Source organism: Merops nubicus, unplaced genomic scaffold (genome assembly GCF_000691845.1).
Source record: "Merops nubicus isolate BGI_N331 unplaced genomic scaffold, ASM69184v1 scaffold10260, whole genome shotgun sequence".
Taxonomy (NCBI): domain Eukaryota; kingdom Metazoa; phylum Chordata; class Aves; order Coraciiformes; family Meropidae; genus Merops; species Merops nubicus.
Window position 1 is genome coordinate 119,544 of NW_008584812.1, and position 20,773 is coordinate 140,316.

Consider the following 20,773-nt stretch of genomic DNA (forward strand, 5'->3'; position numbering starts at 1 on the left):
TGAGGCTGGCTGAAGCAAGAGTAAAATGAACGGGTGACGTTGAAAGCAGATCAAACATCCTTTCACTGCTAAAGGCCACGGATTTACACTTCACTGATGGCAGCATTTGGTATTTCAGGAGAGCTTAGAAAAAAACTTCTAATTTGCTTGGGGAGAACCTTGTAATCTTTTGAACATTTGCTGTGAGTGAAACATGACTGGGAAGGGGAAGCAATATATTTGGGGGAAGCATGGGGAGGAGCAGCTAAGCTCACCTTTTCCACAGAACCTGCTAAAAATTATAGTTGCGTCTGCAAAGTCAGGATATGCATCTGTAGAGAACCATGGGCCAAATCCACTGCTAATTCTCCATTTCAGTATGATTGATTGCTTTAGGTAGAAGCAGTGTTTATTATAGGCATCAAAAAACTCATTGTTGCAATGTGTCATGTCCTGGTGTCTTAGTAAAGTAAACAAAAACTTTAGAAGGCAGGTATGAAATTAACCTCCTGACACACTCAAGAAGAATGTTTCTGTGAATGACTGAGGCTTCCTGTACAACAGCACTCTGTTCCGTGCGTTACCTTTACTCTGGTAAGAGCCTGGAAAGATGGCAGTTGGCTTTTTTGGCTGGTGAGCCCCTTCCCCAAGTACCACACCACAGTGGATGCAAGCTTTTAAAATCAGAACACGCAGGGATGTTACTTTGTGTTTGACTGCTCGTTCTTGTCAGGACTGAGATGCAAAATCCAGCTGTGGCTGCAATCGTCCACGCTCTCCTGCTTAAACTTCTGGTGAATGAAAGTGTGCAGAATTTTTCTTAACCCAGGAGCAGAACAGGGAGAGGAGCTGGAGCAGCAGCATCTGGTGGAGGGCACCGGCGACTGTTTCCGCCTTAGCAGAAATACACTGTGGTTCTTGGCAGTTTCTGAGGGTACGCGAGGGCAGAGGTCCTTGCCCGTGTGAGAGGAGAGGGCACTGGCGCCATGTCGTTCCTCTGGCCTAGCACAGCCGCCCTCTGCCTGCGTGGCAGCTCTTGATCAGTCCTTCCTAAGCATGGCTGCTTCTCAGCCCTGCAGCACTCTGCTGCTGGACAGACAGTGTATCTGTTAAAGGGAAAGCATTTGCCTTGATGCTTCCACTTGTGTCTTCTCTCTACCTAAGGTACAGGTCACCAGCTGGTGCTGTTTGGGTCAGTGGGACAAGACTAAGTTAGGAGTTCCCTGGATAGACGCCACAGGCTAGAACTACATAGCAGGCTTAAAGCTTTTGGGGGGAATAAATTTTTAACATTGATTAAAAAGAAGAAAACTCAAGAGGATATTCTCACTAAGGCTTCACTAAAAGTACAGATCAGAAAAAAAAATGTTTGCTCTTTATCTTTTTCTTACTTCTTCCCACAGACAAGTGATTTGGCTGTACCTAAATTAAAAAGAAGAAAAACATGGCCTAAGCTTAATTAAGATTTTAATTCGGTTTCAGACTATAGGAATAAATCACTGCAGACTTGATAGTGACAGTAAGAAACTACAGTGCCTGTTGGTCCTCTGTAATAGAGATATTAACAACCAATGGGGAATCATGGAGAGGAGAAGGAGCTGCAAGAGCTTCTGCCTCACTTTGAGCCCCTCGAGCACGGTGCGGTCACAGTGGGGTGACACCACCTCTGGGAATGGCATGTCTGAGTGAGGTTCTGGGTCCCCTCCTGGGCCATGCAGAGGTAGGTTCTCAAGTCTGCTCCACCTTTCTCACACACTCCTGCCTCCTGCAAGCTGGCTGCCCCCAGGCTGGCAATGAGTAAAAGGACAGTAGAGGGAAGAGGCCAGCTTTTGCTTGAGAGAAACAGGGAAAGAAGCCACATGCATGGATTCTGTATGGGATTAAGCAGCCAGCTGTATTGGCACCTTATCTGAAAAACGCACACGGATTTATTTCTGACCAGCACCTAAGGGTGCAGATACTTCTCTAAGTCAGTTAACCGTATTTACACCTACAAAATCTGGATCTAAGTGCCAAAAAAATGGCTTACTCAAATGCAGTTATATTTCCTGACTTTACTGCTAATAAGAAACAGAAAAACTATTAGATTTTGTAACATGGACACAGTCTTTGGAAATGTAGGTGAGAAACAGAGAAAATGTGAAACATTGGATTTTTTTTTCCCAGGCAAAATAATTGCTAACACTAGAATGAAATGCAAGCTCATCTCAGCTGTATGGCCTAATAATTGCAGGAGGGGTGGAAATGAATGAAAATCAGGTCAAGGCAACCTCTCTTCAAGAATCTATGGAGAAATCCTTTTTTTCCATGTTCCAATCAACTGAATTGGGATCCCCTGAAGCAGACAAAGTGTCCTTGTGTAGCACCTCAGCTTATACAAATTCCATTAATTTTTGAAGTAAAAGCCACAGTAATTTTTCAAAAGTATGATTTTATAGTGTTGTTATAAAAAAAAGGATGGGGAGGAGGACATACCTTCACTCCTTGGCTTGGTAAGTTCTCGGCAACAAGTCTTACTCTCAGACTTCTAACATGAAGTTTTCAATTCTAGATACTCCTCCAGAGGAATTAACATAGTGTTAAAAAGGAGAAGTGACTGTTTTATTCTAAGGGCTACTTCTTTCTTATTCAGGATGCTTAATAAATTGAGCATTATGCAAGAATAACTACTTATATTACAATCATAAAAAAATTATATCACCTGAATATTTAAAAAATCGCTGCACCAGGAGAAAAAGTGTTCTGAATTTTAGTGTTTCATTTCAGGGGTTAGAAAGGAAGGGGGAATATATATATTTAAACACAGGCAGAATCATCCTGTATGCACCCATCTCCCTCAACATTTGGCTCCTGGTCAATAGCAAGGTTGAAGTATTTTGGTGAGGGAGATAACCAGGCAGGTTTGTAATTCAGTGGATACCAGGGAAGGCAAGCAAACCGGTAGCTTGGAAATTCAGCTCACAGAGCTGCTGGCAGGCATGAGACTTTGGCACCATACCTTTGCAGTTTAATTTCAGTAGGCCATTAAGCTCTTAAACACATTAAGCATATCCAGTACTGCTGGCAAAATCTTCCGTGTCTTTGACTCTGCCACTTGAGCATTCCCTGCTCGTGGCCGGGCGTGGGGGCCCCGCTGGGGACTGCCCTCCAAGCACTCGCGTGTTCCGTTCTCCTTCGCCTGTCACGGCGCACGTGGGTTTGTGTGTGCACGCATACAGGTGTATATATATGTAAACACGCAGTTCTGGTCATCTTGCTGTCCTTGCTGTTGCTTATCTAGGGCTTTCTGCGTCATTGGCTCCAACACTGTACAGAGTTCCTGCTCTGCCATGGGGACCTCTATCTTCAGCAGGCTCTAAACTGGTGCTTGGCTGGTTATCACTCTCAGCTGCCAGGCAGGCACACTAGGTTCTCAGCCTTCCTAGTTGCTAACCTATGCCCACACACCTCTGGAGATCCCGGCGTTACTATGCTGCTCTCATGCTGTACTTGTGAGGGACTTTTGAAGGGACTTCTGAAGCATGATGTTTTTATAAAGTTGTGAGAAGGGTAAAAATAAAGAAAACTGGTTGTGGCACGCTGAACAGACACATGAAAAATGCAATTCAGTTTTCCTGATCTGAGAATCAGGGACTTCGCTCAATTGCCCTCAGCTCGGGTTTTAAAATCCAGGTTGAGAACGTCTAGCAGAAGTAAACAGAAATTAAGCAATCACATATCACCTAGGCTGTATTAATGGAGAAGAGTAAATCTGTTCCCCCCACTTTGCAGCTTCAGCTTCCAGTTCACACACTGTTACTTTGAAATGGCAAATTCTCACACATGATTCTTGCTGGTGAGAAGTCATTTCACACAGAGTAGTGGCGGAACTATTAGGCCCCAAGTGGACAGTGACATTGACAGCATTCTCAGATAAGACATTCCCATAAAGAAAATGCTGTCCCTGAATGGAGACCATGTTACTTTAAACTGCATTTTTTTCTTTGGAATCAACCTAGCTGCAGTTTCAATCACACACTGTCTGTCAGTTGAATCGCAAATCACAGTTGGCTGGGCTTTTTCCCCTCTTTTCCTTGTTGAAAGAAAGAAAAAGAAGCTGCAACAGAAAGAGAAATAAGCAGCTAAATGAAAGCCAAGGATGGCCCAATGCCAGAGATGCTGGGAACTACCAATTCCTCCACACTTCCTGTACCCTCTGATGACTCCACGTTCATTCCCTAAAAAAAAAACAAAAAGCACTTCCACAGCGCAGCCTGGTTCCCTATGGACTGACATCTGTGAAACCTCTGCTGCCAATGTGCCGGGCTCGTTCCCAGCTGACCAGCGGTGTCCCCTCTGTCCCCGCACAGCACCATCGCCTCCGTCCTCGGCAGGAGAAGCAGGCCAAAGTGCGGGATGCACGGGGCAGACCACAGTGGAAAGGTCTTTGGAAAAGCTTGCCAGCACCCACTGGATGCAGGGCACGACGGTGAGCCTGGCCTGTGGTGACACCAACATCTCCCCTCACGGGGACACCTTCTACAGGTGCAGCCCAGAGCCTCACTGCACGATGGGACGGGAGCAACCAATGGCTTCAGAGAAAGGGTGGCCACTTCAGCTAAGTGTGCAATTGCATTTTCAACATAATTAGGTGCCTAATTGTACATGTATCTAATTAAGATTTATCTAAAAGCTCTCTGGCCATAATGCCTTGCTCTCCAATCTAACAGGCATTCGCAAAAGCAAGAGATAAATTTTGAGTGGTTGCTTTTCTCTAGCTTTTATTTTAAACTTTGTTTCCTTGGGTTTTTTAAGCAATTCAAGCTGACTGAGCAATGGGAAAACTCCAAAGAGCCATATAACTGGAAGACAAGCACAGGGCTGTGCAAACAGCTGTGGGGAAAAAAAAAAAAAAAGAAAAGAAAAATTCCAGGGGAAAGGCCAGTGTGAGGTTAATAAATGAAATTTCCATACAAGGCTTCCAGAGAATGCTGATGTTGGACTTCTCCAGTGGTATGGACAGTAAGAACATGTACCAGCAATCACCAAGGTCAAAAGGGATCTTCTTTCAATAAACACTAAATGGGAGCTGCAAAGGCTAGCAGCTTTTGTTGTGAAATGGGGAATGTCAGAAACTCACAAGATGAGAGCATCACAGCAGTAGTTTGTGCTGCCTCTGTGAGCAATGTAACATGTAAACTTTTCCAGTGTCTTTTCTGACACTATAAAAGCAAGTATAAAAGGCTACAGTGATGTTTTTTGTTCACTATAAACCTCATTGAAAAATGCAAAACAAAAAAGAAAAAAACACAAGTTTTTCCCTTAGATTACATTTCATTTTCCTTATATAAATTCTCACTATCCCCTCTCACGATTATTCATCTGCCTTTTAACACCAGACTGGCTTAACTCAGACACCATAAATTCTAAGGACTAGCTATGCAGCCACACGGCCAGACCTGCTAATGTAAACAGTGCTGTGAAAATGTCTATTACTTCCCTTCAGTGAAATAACTTTACGGAGCATGATGTCAAAAACACGGCACAAACAGCGATCTGTGTTTCTTTTGCCACAGACAATAAATCTTTAGTGACTTCCCTTGATACGCATCACTCCACTTGATCTCAAGAGGCACTATATGTCTCTCTTTCCCCCTGCCTCTTCCAACAAGGTCACTCTCAGTGATGAAACAAGTTTTCCACAAGGTATAGTGTTCAATAATTAATATCTAATAATAATAGCTTCCCAAAGCAGTGCTTTAAAACTCCTCTCAAACTTAACAACAAAGAACACTTAAAATAGGTTTGAGTAGCACATCAGCCTCAAAAACTTAAAGCATATGACTGAGCGTACTACTAATATAAACAGATCGGTATCCACTTCTACCACTGAGCAGTGTGCAGCAGTAGCACTCATAGATCTAAGTCGGCATCAGGCACAGGAAGCCATAAAGTTGCCTTCTAACATGGATCACCTTACAAATCAATTATTAAGAACAATTATTTCAGCTGAAGACCAGTTATATTTGCTACTCATCAGACAACCCCTAGAAGGACATTTTGCAGTCTCATCTGAAAACCATTAGATGTCTAGTTTAGTGACTGGAGGCAGGAGGCAAGTGCCACAGCTTGGCATAGGCTGTGCAGACTGATCCCCAGATAGCATCGCTCCATGCAGGCTGAGTGTGAACAGGCTGAAGGAGCTCAACTGGAGTAACGTGCCAGAAGATGAAGGGCTTTCTTAAATACTTGTGACCCAGACCACTCAAACCTTCAAAAGTCAACATACAATCTCAGTTGCAATTTGAGCCCCAGCTGTAATATTTATCTAGCCCAGAGAAACCAGCTTTCATTCAGTAAAAATATGTAGTACTTGGCAGGAATTTAAAACATAGAAGGGTATAAAGTGCTCTTCCAAGCTTGACAGCTTTATGCTGTTCATTGATTTGGCCCTGACAAGGAGCAGTGCTGAGCAGATGCCATTGGCCTTGATAACCCAGGGTCAGGTCCGCAGAGAACCCAAAACTTTATGAAGTAAGTTGGACATGAAGGCAATTGCCTTCATATCCACCAATTTTGGAGGAAAAAAGGAGGATAGACTGGATTTCAGTTTGGTATGTCTGAAAACTTCTAAATGCCTATACACCAGAAAAAAGCAAATGATAGGAGCAGGAAGGACTTTTAAGAAGAAAACTTATGACCACATTGTGCTTTGCTTGCTAAGGTTCAAAGGATGCAAATCCACAACAGGCAGGTAGATGTTAAGAGCCACTGTATACACAAGTCCTTGACAAGCATTTGCAAGGCCAAACTTACTGAAATTTGCGCTTTCATTTTTTTTCCCTCTGTTTCTTTTCACCAGACTGGGAAGGATGGTAACTAGCTTCAAAATATGTATTATGACTAACTGATTCAAAGGGACAGAGTCAATAGCAAAAATACCACAAAGGAGCCACTATAGTGCCACTTTCTCTCCAGTTAGTACCCACATGCACTAGTATTTTCTGAACTCTGCCGACCACAAGGCAGCGTACAGCACTGCACATTGAAAGCAAGGAGATTTGAGAAACTGATCTCGAGTTCATAGAATTCACACAATTCTAATGCACAGAATCTCAGATCCAGTGGAAATGTAGTCCATTATATTCTCCTGTTCTTTTACATGCCTTTCTTTCTGTTATAAATGTCATTATCAGAGGGGAAATCTTACCGAGTCACCATCATAATCTTAATAAAATGCCCCATCAAGTTCATTAGCCACCTGATCTGTGACCACCTGCCTGGGGTACATCTCTGTCACGTCACCAAAGGGAACCGAGGTCTACTGCTAAAGCATGCCAGCCAGGTTGTCAGGCCCAACCCTGAACAGCAGAAAGATATAAAACATGCCACTACCTACTGTGCACTTCCCACATGCATTTACCTGCTCTGATCAGACAGTAATATTTTACACCTAGCAAGGAAATGTTTATTTCAGACCACTAAAAAATTGATGTTGTTTTCAGTGGAAAAAAGTGATCATGAATTCCAAGAATATCTAATCATTTTTAATTTGATCAAACTGATTTGAATTACAGAGTTTAGTTTGCCAGGCTGAGTAATAAAGATTGAGCAACACTGAGAAAGAAAACTACAGATAGAAACATGTATCAGAACCAAAGTAATCTTTGTCTCTGAATGAGAAATCCAGAGCCCTGGAGTACAAGCAGCATGGCAGCAGCTGAAGCACTGTCCTCACAGAGGGGTTGTGTTCAACATTTCACGGTCAATGTGAAATTGACTATATTGTGCTATAGGTCAGTGAAACTGTTACTTATCATCTGGTTAGCTGTCCGACAGAGCCTGCTGAAGGAGGATGGTGAGCTTAGCCCATTTACACTTAAGGGATTGATTTTCATTTAGCATTTGTCCACCACAGTTACCAGAAGTTGCAAAATTCATTTCAGAGTGACTTGAAAGGAACAGAATCATATGCATCCATATATACTTAGTGACACGAAGCAGCATTACTAAATCCATTGCATGTAATTAAATTAACTTTTTTTAAAGACTGTTTAAATTACATGAAGGCTGTGACACAAGCCATCAAGAAGCAGCACATTCAGTATTAAAATTAAACATTAAGACTGAGGGCGTGCCATTATGTCACACTGTTGAGGGACAAAACTCAAATGTATTGAGACATTCTAATTTATGGATGGAGCCTTAAAGTGTAATGGGCTTTGGCAACGTATGGCACAGTCACTTCTTTCACTAGGTAGCAATTTCCCCTGTAGACATAGCATACAGCCAGGGAGAGGAGAAGCATATGTTACTTGAAGGCACTCCATAAAGATACTGCAGCTGATGGCTTCAGAAAATATCATGGCTCATGACAACTCAGTCACTTTAAAATGCTAATAACCCAAGTGTTTAGGTTTGGGTTTCATTCTTTATGGATCTATAGTTCATGATGGACTTAGACATGCAATAATTGATTCTAGAACAATAAACGGGAACACAGTAAAAAGATCAGAAGCAATAAATACAGGTTTTGAACATTTTTCTCCCCGGTATGTCTGTGTGAAGGACTAAACTATGAAGTGTTTGTCTCAAAGATAGCCTTGGATGGAGGACTGCACGTGTGGAAGAACTGTGTGAGTCTGGGTCCAGACCATGCTGTCAGAAGCCAAGCACGTGTGTGTGAGTCACGGGCCATTCCAGAGGAGCCCCTGGGTACACACTGGCTTGCCCCCTACCCGTCCTCCCAGCCAGGGAGGTGCAGCGTGGGCATGCACATGGGACAGGCCCGGGCCTGGCCCAGGCCCGGCAGCCCCTCCGCCTGAGCCCCTGCAGGCACACTTCCAGTATGCGACACTCGTGTGGTACCCGCATGGACCTGAGGACTCGTGTCGTCAGGACCTGGCCCGGACCCTATTTGAACCGGCGCAGACACTGCCCAGTCTCTCTTTTTCCTCACCTGCTCACCACGGGCTTGCCTGCTCATGGATCTCCGGCCTGCTCGCCGCCTCACTGCTGCTCCACCGCCCACCCCCGAGGCTGAGACAGCTCCAGCCCGACGGCGTGCTGGGGGCCCGTGATGGTAACTGCTCTGGCGACTCTCTACCCACCTCTTGCTTCATTTCTGCCTTTTATTTTCACTCTGTCCTATTGCTACTCTTTTCTAACATTTTTCTCTTTTTGTGATAAATCTATATTGGGTATATGGCATTTGACTTAGCTTGTGTCTTAATCTCGCCTCTTGGGATCATGTCAAAACCTCCCCTGACATCGGATCGGGACAGTCTGCCTCCAACATACAATTGTCACATTTGCAAGCACATGTGCTGTAGCCCTTCCCAACTTACACCTACCTTGTTATTTGTTCCTTGATTCCACGAGAGCTATGCAATCAGTGTCAAGATAACGGAAAACCTCCGTCACCCCGCCACCTTTTTGATGCTGTTGTATTAAAGCTAATGAGAAACGAGAAAATGTGCATGCATGAAATGATTAACATGTGCAGCTGCTTTCAGGCTTTAGAGACTGTTGTATCAGTACAGTGAGAGTCTGGGTGGACATATTTGAGCATTCACTAACTCAATTAGCTACAATTTAGCACAAGCTTATAATAAACTTACGCTAAGTGAAAAAGTTTCCTTGAAGTCTGGGTTGCCACAGCTACCTACAGGTAACACTAACATCTTTGAGATGATAACAAACTCTCAATTCCAAAAATTTGTCTTTTCAAGGTGTTCTCACAAGCCTTTCCTGTTAGTTAGAGAATTGGAGCCCAGTGAGGGGAAAGACATGGTAGCCCATTTCAGTTCACCTCATTCTGTCACCAAGCTTCCCAGACAGTACTTTAGTAAACCCTTAAGCATTATTACTGGGACCAGTTACTTGACCCTATAGTCAAGCAGCCGCAGCTATGGATAGCTGCACCCCTGTCCATTCTGGCTGTCCAATAGGAACTTGTTTAAAAATTAGAAAAGGGAAAAACAAAGGCCCGACCATGAACTCGGGCAATAGACTGGTGAAAGGTAGAAATGGTAAGGTTCCTGCTTGTGATCCGTCTGTATCAGAACGGATGGAGGCACACAGAGACATGTGCTGCACCCTACTTAAACACAACTTCAATATGTCAATCAGAGGTTTCCATTTGACACATAATTTAGATAAATGGCACCTATAATCAGAATGGATTAATATACCTATCAATAGAAATAGAGGTATACATGTTTACCATGTGGAAATTTAACCTTTGTGTAAAGTGGGGTTTTTTTTCATTTTCATCACATTTTGCCAAAGAGCATGCAATGCCTCTGTGCATGCAAATGCCTCTACAGCTATTTGCGTACATATATAAATATAATAATCTCTTCATACAGAAATGTATGTATTTGTAAATTGTGTGAATGTAAATATAAGATAGGCCATATGTCCCAAAAGTCCCAAAAGAGCATCTGACGTTGATATGTAGACAGTGTGTTAGGGACCCTCCTAATTAATAACCCAGATTAAAACCTCTTGGCAATCAATTAAGATTAACGACAGAAGTCATTCTCTATCCCTCTATGCCTGCGTCTCAGGCTGTGAAAATCCTGGGTCGTGAAACTTTAATCCTGTTATCTGCTGCCTTCTTCATCTGAAAAGCCTACAGATTAACACAGCAGACATTATCGAATTTACAACCAGCCGCTCAGACAGCTGCCCTACTTTCAGCAGTTAATGGAAAAGGAACTAATCTGGTTAGGAGCATAGGACTACTTCACAAATCTGGACACACAAGACAGTTGAAGCTGTCACGCCTCTTCCGGAGAGCAGCAACCAAATGAACCTGTCAGCTTTCTTCTGGCTGCTTCTAGACAGTGGCCGGTCTCTCCATAAGCTGGACTGATGAGACACTCAGCATTAACAAAAGCAGCATACGGGCTGGGCCCAAGCTGGGAGCTGTGTTTTATGACTGGGTTTGGTTCCATACATACTGCCCTCTCTTCACTGGAAGCCAGGTAGTGATTACATCTAACTGGTCTTACTGCAGTCCACTCTCTCACTCCCTAAAAAAGAGGCTTTGAGGAATTAAGAAAACAAATTTGTTTTTTCCCTCTTGAATCATGCCCAGTGAAACAAAGAGTTACTAACTCTTCCAGAAGGCTGATGAAAGCCATGCAGCCCGCTGCTGTGCAGCAGCAGGCCACCCCACGAACGGTCCGTCGGAGCTGTTCTCTCCATTGTCTTCTGTGGGAGTACTGGTCTAACCAGTTAAAACATCATCACCTTAAAACTGACAAGTAGATTTATTTCTTTCTGCTGTTTCTTTCCCACAAGTGTTGATACTCACACTAATGAATGCTGAATGCTTGTTTTAAAAAGAGCAACAGCACTCATCTGCACAAAGGGAGGGAGTGCCAAAAGTAACTGCCTACGTAGGTGGGAAGTTCTCCTTGTTTCTCCTAACACCAGAACAACATTGTCTTTTACTAAAGATGATGACTGCTCCTTACACTGATTGACAGCTAGCAAACCCAACTGCTAAGATAACCACTCTCGCTGCGATGGGCACCTGAGAGGCAGACTGCAGACCAGCTTTAACCAAGTGAAGCTGTGATACCCATTTACGATGAGTGTCCTCTACTATCTAGATCTTTTAATCACAGAATATTCCTCTGAGTGTTCAGCACAAGAAAATTTTACTAAGCTCATGATTCATAATTGAGCTTATTTCTTGGCTATCGCTCACTATCAGTTATTTTGTATAACATAGAGATGTTTACAAAGTAGTATTATTTTAAGCATGTTTGTCTTAAGGCTGCAGCCCCTCCTATGAAAGAGTCTTTAAAGCAGGTAAATGCTAATAGGCTTATAATTAAAGACAAGTAAAAACTTCTTCCTTTTTATTAGGCTGTTTTGTAGCATTAAAAAAGCTGAATCTGTTCTGTATTTCTGCTATAGAAACTCTTTTACAATTTGCTATAGATTTTTTTTCCTTTTACCAGTTGCATGTGCATCCTGATAGAGCAAAATCTTAAACACAAGTGCCGTAGGCTATTTGTGCACTTAAAAGACATCTGTGTGTGTGAATGTACATAGCATGAGAGTCTCAGCCATTATCAAATGGCAAGGTCATATAAAGAATTTAAAAAACCCTGATGATTACCTTTAGGTACCAAACTACAAATGAGAAAACAGAGGGATTTAGAGAAAAGGACTGGACCCTATCACTGGCACCGCGAGCCCATGCCAGGTTGTGTTCTGGTGCAGTAAGGAAAGCCCTGGCAGAGGTGTTCCAAGCAGAAACAAGAGTGGGCACTCCTCTGTGGTGCCACCATAACGGTGCACACAGCCAGCTCTGCTTCCTAGCCCAGCATCATGCCGTGGACTGGTGGTGCCAGAACCTCAGTTAAAACCTTCAGACAGTTAACTGGTTTATCAAAATACCTCAAAACTACTGCAGTTCACTCTTCTCCCCCCCTTTAATTAAAAAAAGGAAAGAAAGTATAAATAGGAGTATGAGCACAGGGTAATGCATCATTTATAAATAGTCTTGTTAGCACAGAAAACAAAACATGGCTTTGAAAATAAAACCTCCTGCTGCGGACTCTGCTATGTTTGATGGGAGCCCTTCAAAAGAGTTAATGGCTTAATGGAGGCTGTTTGTGTGGGGACTTCGATCTGTACCTGCTGTCCCCTGTCACTCCCTGGAAACTTGGCGGCAGATGTTGCAGCATTAAGTTGTCTCTGAAGTGGCTCTCTGTCCTCATCTCCCCACCACAACAGAGTCAAACTATATTAGATCTCTTTATTTGTGCCCGAGGCATGTTTGGGAGCGCAGCTGTGTCCACCCCCACTCCACCTTTCGTGTTTCAGCCTCCAGGCAGCAAATGTGAGACCAAAACTGTTCTGCCACTCTCGACTACACCTGCTGACAATCCTGTAGCCTCGCTGCAGGCTGCTGAGGACCTGGGCCTCCCTCTAAACAGATGTCAGCGACAACCTGCTAGCTCACACCTGTACAAGCTTCCCTAACCTCACGGATTGCAAGCTGAAAAATTTATGACTCTAAGGACTTCCAGCCCAAATCAAAGCTTCTCGGCTCAACTGCGTGCAGACCTCAAACTGGGCCACCCTCGGCATTATCTGGCAATGTGGCAGAGGTGGGAGAGGAGAGAGAAGAAAGAAAAAGCTTGCCCTGCTTTGATACTTCATGCCTAAATTTCAAGGACTTGAATTCAGCAGTGAATTCTTCTACCAATGGGAACTACCAAGTTCTTAAACAGCAAAACAAGGAGGACAAAACAAAACAACTGTGTGGCTGCTGTTTACCGTAAAAGTGCTTCCAAAGTGCATCTTTCAATGTCCTTAGTTAGTTCCTAAGGTGTTATTTTTTCCTGTTGTGCCACTCTTCTGGCTGCAGTGCTTTCTTTCATTAACGTCACAGAACTACCAGCATTCATCAGCTGCTAAAGCCTAGCTGTAACATGCCTCTCTTTTGCCCACCGACACAGATACACTTGCCATGCACAAACCTCATCTCCTTGCTGTGGTCGCATCAAAGAGACTCTGTCGTACTGTCTTCGTAGCAGTGCCCACAGCGCATCGAGCCGACCCTGCAGCAACGGAGCAGAGACTTTCAGTACAATAAAATCAGTCAACAAAGTGCACACCAACCTTGCTAAGTTACTGCCCAAGGAGATCCATGGAGAGATCAACAGCTCCTCCCAGCTGGGTAGGCCAGGTAGAGACTTGGGCTGCATCATGACCTCCTAGGGCTGTGGTGCTGCTATTGGCTGACAGTGAATGCTAAGTGCTGTACTCGCTTTCCCTGGGAGCACAGGGGCTGGGACCAAACCTGCGGTTACTTCTGAGTGATCTACAAGTTGTATATTTTTTCGCTACTATTTTGGGTTGAATTGCACCGTGTCCATCCAGGACTTCTCCCACACAATGCTTTAGTTGTTACAGCATGTACACAGCCAGGTTGTGGTTCTCTGTGAACCTGGGTGCTGCACAGGCGGTCCCGCAGGCTCTGACTGCAGTGGGTGGGTTCACCACAAGTGCTCGGGCTGCCTCTGCAGAGCAGCTCTGGTGCTTGTCAGAAGCATCCCGCACCACATGGACAGGCTGCAGAGCTTGCATGTGTGTGTGTGGACAACACATCTTCAGGACTTTCTGGTGGCTAGAAGGGACTTGGGAGGAGTTGTGAAGACACAAAAGATGTATCCATACTCCCATCTAAAACTGTGTATTCTCTGCTTTTACACATTGAAAGCAAGGTGTTTATGGACCCATCTTCAGTTTTTAAGAGGAGCTTATTACAGGTTTGCAAGTGACTCATGGCATCTACAAAGGAAAATGTCTATCTTCTGCCATTTATTATTTTTGACTTGTTTGTCAGAGTTTTTGCTTTATATTGTTCTATATGATTTATGCTTTTCTTGCTTGGTAACAAGTATGTAACAGCCACAAATTGTCTAGCTTTAGGCTTAATTAGATATATATTGAGAGAGACCAAATACCAGTAAAGACCTGTTGGACTTCAGTCTCTTACTGTACAGTATGTCCCTTTTTTGGGGAAGGATCTCAGAATGTAACAGTAATGATGAAGTACTGTATTTAGCGCTAAAAACTGCTCTTGTTACTCATCCTGAGTAGGTGTTCCCTTTGAGAATAGTACATTACACTTGAATGGGAATAACTGAAAAATAATGCATGCATGAGCCTGGAAAGGCAGACAAAATACATCCTTTAGTACAAATTACACTATACAGAAGACTATAAAGATTACCTTAATTGGCGTATACCACTTCTCCTGAATGGCTGGTGAGGTAGGCTTTGGTTTAGGTGGTTTAGGATGAAAAGGTTCTTCTGGTTCTTCTGGGAGTTTCACCACAGCATTTTTTGCCTTTTCTAATCTAGCCCCTTCTTCTGTGGATCCTTTATCACCCCAGCGAACCTAAGTAAAGCCAGAGTTCAGATATAAATGCACTGTATGCAAAGGTCAAGGAAAATGCTACAAATAACAGAAGTAGCTGAAAAAGTTTAAATTTGGAAGAATTTCTATGCAAACTGAAATACTGCAAGAAAATGTTACCATGCATCATACAGGCTGTATAGGAGACAAGAAATATGGGAAATCTTCTCTAATTAATGAGGTAAAAATACCACTTCCAGTTCTGATTTATCCTAAAATATCAGACCTTAATCTGGCACCGATGAAAGCTTAGATTTTTGTTACCCTTTATCTCCTAACACATCACGTTTGTCGAGAAGGCAATACTTGAGCAAGGTTTAGCAGAAGCTTCTTGAAATTGCTCAGGTTTTCAGGGAGTTCTGCAAGAAGATACATACTGAAGAAAACACAGATGAAGCAGTCTAAGCTGCATGGTAAGTAAGTATAAAACACATAGCAGTATATATTTTATCACTGCTACAAGTATATAACATATATAAAAAGGGTTCAAAGAGAAAGGAAACCTGGACTATTGATGTTGGTGAGACAGGCATCTATTTCCAGTTCCACAAAAGGCTGCACTTACTCTGATCTAAAGAGAAAATACAGGGAAAAAACTTTCCTCTAAGAGAGATGATCTGTTTTGCTACAGTAATCTTATTTTATCTTGTAATTGGAAACACTGTGCATCAATTTGAGCAACAATGTTTTCTGTGTTGTACAAAGAAACAAACCTAGACAAGCCTGTTAATTGAACTAAAAGCTATGGCTGAAGTTTCAAAGTTCTTAAAGCTGGCCTGGATTATTTTCAGTGGAAAGCTTTCTAGATCATGAATCTGCTACAGTCTAGCCTGTATGAGGTGCTGATACACCAGGAAGTAAAATTGTGATATTACATCTTGGGTAAATGTGACACGCTGTTGAGTCGTTGAACCGTTACCGGAAAACAGCTTACCATTACTGTGGGACTCCACCAGCACAGTTATTTTTTTCAGGGACCTCCTAACTAAAGATGCCAGGCTTGAGAATTCAAGTAAGAAAAATTTCCCAGAGGGAAAGAATTAAGAGCCTCATTGCACACTGCTTGGAAAGTGGATGTCAGTCCTGTCTTGCTACCTGCCACTTCAGGCACCTGAAAAGTAAGCAGGAAAAGTGCAGGACACAACAACTCTCCCGCTTCAAAGGGGCACAAAATCATTTTGCTCACCAGGAAGACAACATACCCCTGATCTTCCCTCTGCTACCCAGAGAGAGGGAGAAGACTGTGCCAGGTCTTACTAGGGTTGCTCTGTCATGTGCCAGCACAACTGTGCCATAAGAAAAGGAAGCCGCCCAACTTCTTCATCCTTGTCAGCACCATACACAGAATGTGCTGATATGGACAGTAAGGAAAATAATGTAGGCAAGCCAGGGACTGGGCCCCTTCAGAAAAAAGAAATATTTTGGAGGGAAATCTTGTCATTTTATCACCACCACCAAGTGTTTTTTACCGCTGTTACCTCAATGTAGGGAACGAGAGCGGCAAATAGAGCCTTATTTGGTCTGTAATACTGTAACTCACAGCGGTAAAATACAGACCATCCTTTCTGTGCGGAGGGAGTGTTTTGATCCTTACTGTTATTTTGGACTTTACTGTTTGGATTGCTTAGTCATTTCTTTTTCTCACTGGGGAATCCTCTCTGCAATATTAGAATGGGTTTTCATGTCCAAGTAGGCCCTGCTGAGTCATTAATATGCATCTGTATCTTTCACTGTGATCAATGGTACTTTTACGGTGCTTTTTATGAGGTTGTTAAAATGTATTTTAAACACTGTTAAAACTATTTAGAGATAGATGGTGGATTCTTTAGTGACAAAATTACTTTCTCCTTCAGATAAAAGCAACCTCATCCCAAAGAAACTAGAATTTGTGAAGTCTAACAACACAACTTGGACATAAAAAGGTAGTGCCTGTAATGGGTGGGGTCTAGAAATGACATCATAAAACTTGAAAGCAATACTGAAAAACAGCTCTGGGAAGAGTGAACAACACTGGCCGGATTATCCCAGACTGGGGAGAAGCTAGTGGAGAAGGCAGGAGTCAGTGTGTAACTGTTTTAGTACAGGAGCAGTAAGCAGAAATTGCCTGGTTCATTCTCTCTTTTTTTCTATGTAAGGAAGCTGCTGGAAGAATCAAGCCACCAGAAGAACGGTAGAAGAAAGGAGCACAGAGAAGGAATAAAAAATAGCCACATTACCACATGAACTGAAAACGGGGAAGACATATAATGGCTAGTCCAGCAAGTTTTTCACTGGCCATAGGACAGAAACCACATTTAACTGGCAGGTAAGGAATAATCTCCATTTGACCCACTGATCGTCATCTCAATTAGACTGTTCTTGTTTTCTCTCCCATTTCCTCACTTGGTCTGCCCTGATTCACCAAACAGGCAACAAGACAGTGAGAGTTACGAGGTCAGATACAGCTCTGTCCAAGCTGGGGATGGGCTGTTAAACCAAGATTTCCCCCAGCCCCACTGTTAGAGAGTCTACAGGATAGAGGTAAAGCTCCATATTCAAATGCTGAGGCATTTACGATGTGGCACCCAAACCTGAAATGTGTTAGTACTCTCAGGTCCCAGAGAAGGACAGAGACACAGCTTCACAGAATGAGGGGCCTTTCAAGAGCCCACGATTGTGCTGTCAGCAATTTCAGCTGATTTACATCTTTAGCCCTTGGTCCTGCACAAAATTCATAGGCACAGATAGAAAGGATTCCTAACCTAATCATTACTTTCTGCTTTCCTTTTTAAAGAGGAAGTATGGTATTTTTTCATGGTGATGAACATGCATTTAGGTAATATTTAATGATATTACCTGCATTGATGAGATACCTATCGGTTTTCTGTTTTATTGTTTAAGATCCCATTTACAAACTGTAGTGACACAAACCCTGGAACCCCTCCTGGAACTCCTGGAGGCTCATTATGGCTCCCCTTAGAAATCCAGGCTCGTAAAACTTTAAGTTGGAAAGCGTTCTCTAGTTTGCCGCTGAAAAGTCCTGTGCCAACTTTTCTTTTTATAAAATCTGAAGCTCTTCTAAATTAGCCATTTTAAACTGCTGAATGAAACACATATAAGCAACACAGCTTTAAACTTGCACATTCTTCTGCCACATTTTAAAAAGAACTCAAGCAAAGCTGAACTCTTAGGCAAGTACTTTCAAAGTTACATCAAGATGTACATCAGTGCAGCCCGAGTGGGAATTTCAGACAGAGAGTTTCCTAGATTGAAGTTAAAAACTGCAGAAAACTGCTTTACAAATTCCATAAAGGCTGACTTGACTACAAAATGTGACATAAGGACGTGCCCATAAGGATGCACATTTTTCATTCTGTTTTAATTAACATGATGCTATCATGTCTCTTCAAAGACAGGCACTGTTGTTGCTAAGAGTTCCTTTGGGATCAAGCCTCTCCTTAGCATCACCATTGTCAATGTGTTTGGCTGGCCTACACTTGGAGGACTTATGTTTCACTGTAATTTCTTCCAAAACATTCAGAAAAGGCTCTAACTCTCTCATTAGCTTGAAGGAAAGAGCATGTCTTCATTTAAAGTTCCAGTCAAATGGAACTACTGAAAGCTGTTCTTTCATAGAGAAGGTCAAAATTGTTCGATATGGTAGAAAATTTTACAAGGCTTATGTCACCAAGAAGGAAGCACACATTACACCCTTGTATTTTCAGCATGCTTTAGAAGTCTTTGTTTCCACCATTTGCAGCCTCAGAGAGTTAGTGTTTTAGCGAACTGGCCTCTCCATATTGTACCAACCTCCATCCTTTTAATTCCTCCAACTCCTCGTCCACCATAGTAGGAAGCATCCACCGTGGGCCATTTCTTGGTAGGCAAAGGCTCTTCTTCTTCCTGTCCATAAATTGAAATAACATTTACTTCAGAAAGATACTTCCCCCTGCCAAGTGTCTTTTTAGTATATTTCAGTAGAGTTCACAGAGAGTAAGTTTTCCCATGTTAAGTGTGAAGGATCAGATATTTAGGCTCCCCAAGTGTCCACCTATTTCCAAACAAAATCTGGTCACGTTTGGAAATATTTTTGATGTTTTGTGTGGGAAAAGCATCGTTGGCGACCAAAAGCGAAGTCCAAAGGGGGATTCTAGCTGCGTATTGTACTGGCAGTCATTCATTTGCCTCATCCTTGTCCTTTCCACTGCTAAAAATAAGCAAACGCACAGAAAGAACAGGATTTGCAATGGCTTCTTCTACACAAAGTGTAATGCCTTCGAAGAGCCAGATCACCAACCCTACTCATTTGGATTCAGCAGCCAGTGCTCAGCAGATCTGCAGGTGAATGTTATGTGGCTGATCGCAGTTTCGAAGCCAGCCTTTGTCAGACCCGCTCTCAGCTGCCACATCTCAACAGAGTGCCTTATCCTAGACTTAAGTGTCCAACTCCACGAAGTACAGTGCTCCAGCAATGGGTTAAATCAGGACTGAGGAGCAAAAATACAGAAGATGGTAGCAGATCCTCTAGTGTGTTATTGCCCATAAGAGGGAAAAAAATCCTCTTGTAACAGTTCTTTGGAGTCTGGAATGCAAAGCTGTGGAAAATGCTGTTGAAGTCAAACACGGATCTTTAGACTATTAAACAAGAGCTACTCGGTCCTTCTGCTTTTGCTACAGAATGGGAAAAATAATGTTCAACTGTCTTGGGATAAAACCCCTAAATATTTTTGCGGATTTGGGCTTAATTACCACTACACTGAGCTGACTGAGACAGAACAGTGATTTGGACTTGGGCCATCCTGCTCTAAGCTTAAGGCTTCCCACGGGGCAGTTCTTTCTTCTTTCATGGGGCCACTAGGACAAAGAGCCGGATTCACAGAACACAGGAAAGCACAGAGGAGTAGTATTGTGTAAGTGTGTGATGAGTGGAGCACTGTTGTACCATACCTCTTTTGGAGCTGGTGGAGGTGGAGGGGGATCTTTGATGACCTGAAAGAGGAAAGCATATAAAAGCATAAGGAATTGCACTGGCAGCATCCAAAAGCCAACAGAAAATGTTAAAAGTGAACTGTTTGCATCTGAGTCCCCCACATCTGCTTGCAAACTGACAACCACTGATGCCAAGTCCCTTGGGTATCGATTATCAAGGCCTTCTGGAAATTAACACCATCCGTCTAACAGAAAATAACATCAATTGACTGGCAGACACTCTTTGGGCAGACGCGTCTGCCACTTTGCTTCCTGACCGGATAAGACTCAGTCATTCTAAGTAATAGCCAGTGATGAAACCCTATGGAGTTAATTAGCAAGCCTGGGAAGAAAAGCATCCCAGGGTCTATGTGAGGTCTTGCATAATCTTGCGCCAAGATGCCTGCTTCCTTATGCCATGCTGCTGGATAATTTCTGGCCCCATGACATGCATGAAATGTCTTCTAGTAGCTCAGGCTTCACATCTAGACATCCAGATCTTTTCCAAAAATCTCACATTTCAGATCTAATAATTTAAGTATGTAGCTCCTTGACTGTTCAGTGTGGAGTACCTGCAAGCAGTAGTTACGTTCACAGGGCTCAAAGTGTTTCTGGATAAGGCCTGCTCTTAAGATAATTCACTTGCACCTATCTTTAAACCTCTACTTAGAGTTTCTTACTGTTCCCTTTCTCACATACGTAGAGTAAATTTCGGGGAGTTCCTGGTACTGACAGGAATCCACTGAGCAGTACCGGAAAAGGAGGAGGAACGCAGCCACCCTCTTATGATAAAGAAGAAAACTGAATGCACAGCCTTTCTTCCCCAGGAAAAGCAGGTTTGCAAGCTAAAAAGCATTACTTTGATGCTATCAAGTAATATTTTGTGTTTAGACCTGGACAGGCTGGAGAGCTGGG

At 43.0% G+C, this 20,773-nt stretch overlaps 1 protein-coding gene across 1 annotated transcript; it reads right to left on the bottom strand.

Annotated features, from left to right (window-relative positions):
• Window positions 1-13,466: 13,466 nt before the first annotated feature.
• Window positions 13,467-19,879, bottom strand: LOC103777875 (anthrax toxin receptor 2-like; the record flags this gene model as incomplete). Its single annotated transcript, XM_008945441.1, has 4 exons — window positions 13,467-13,547; window positions 14,726-14,893; window positions 18,701-18,793; window positions 19,838-19,879. Coding segments are annotated over 4 exons (384 nt in total), but the record flags the coding sequence as incomplete, so codon positions are not given.
• Between the last annotated feature and the right edge of the window lie 894 nt (window positions 19,880-20,773).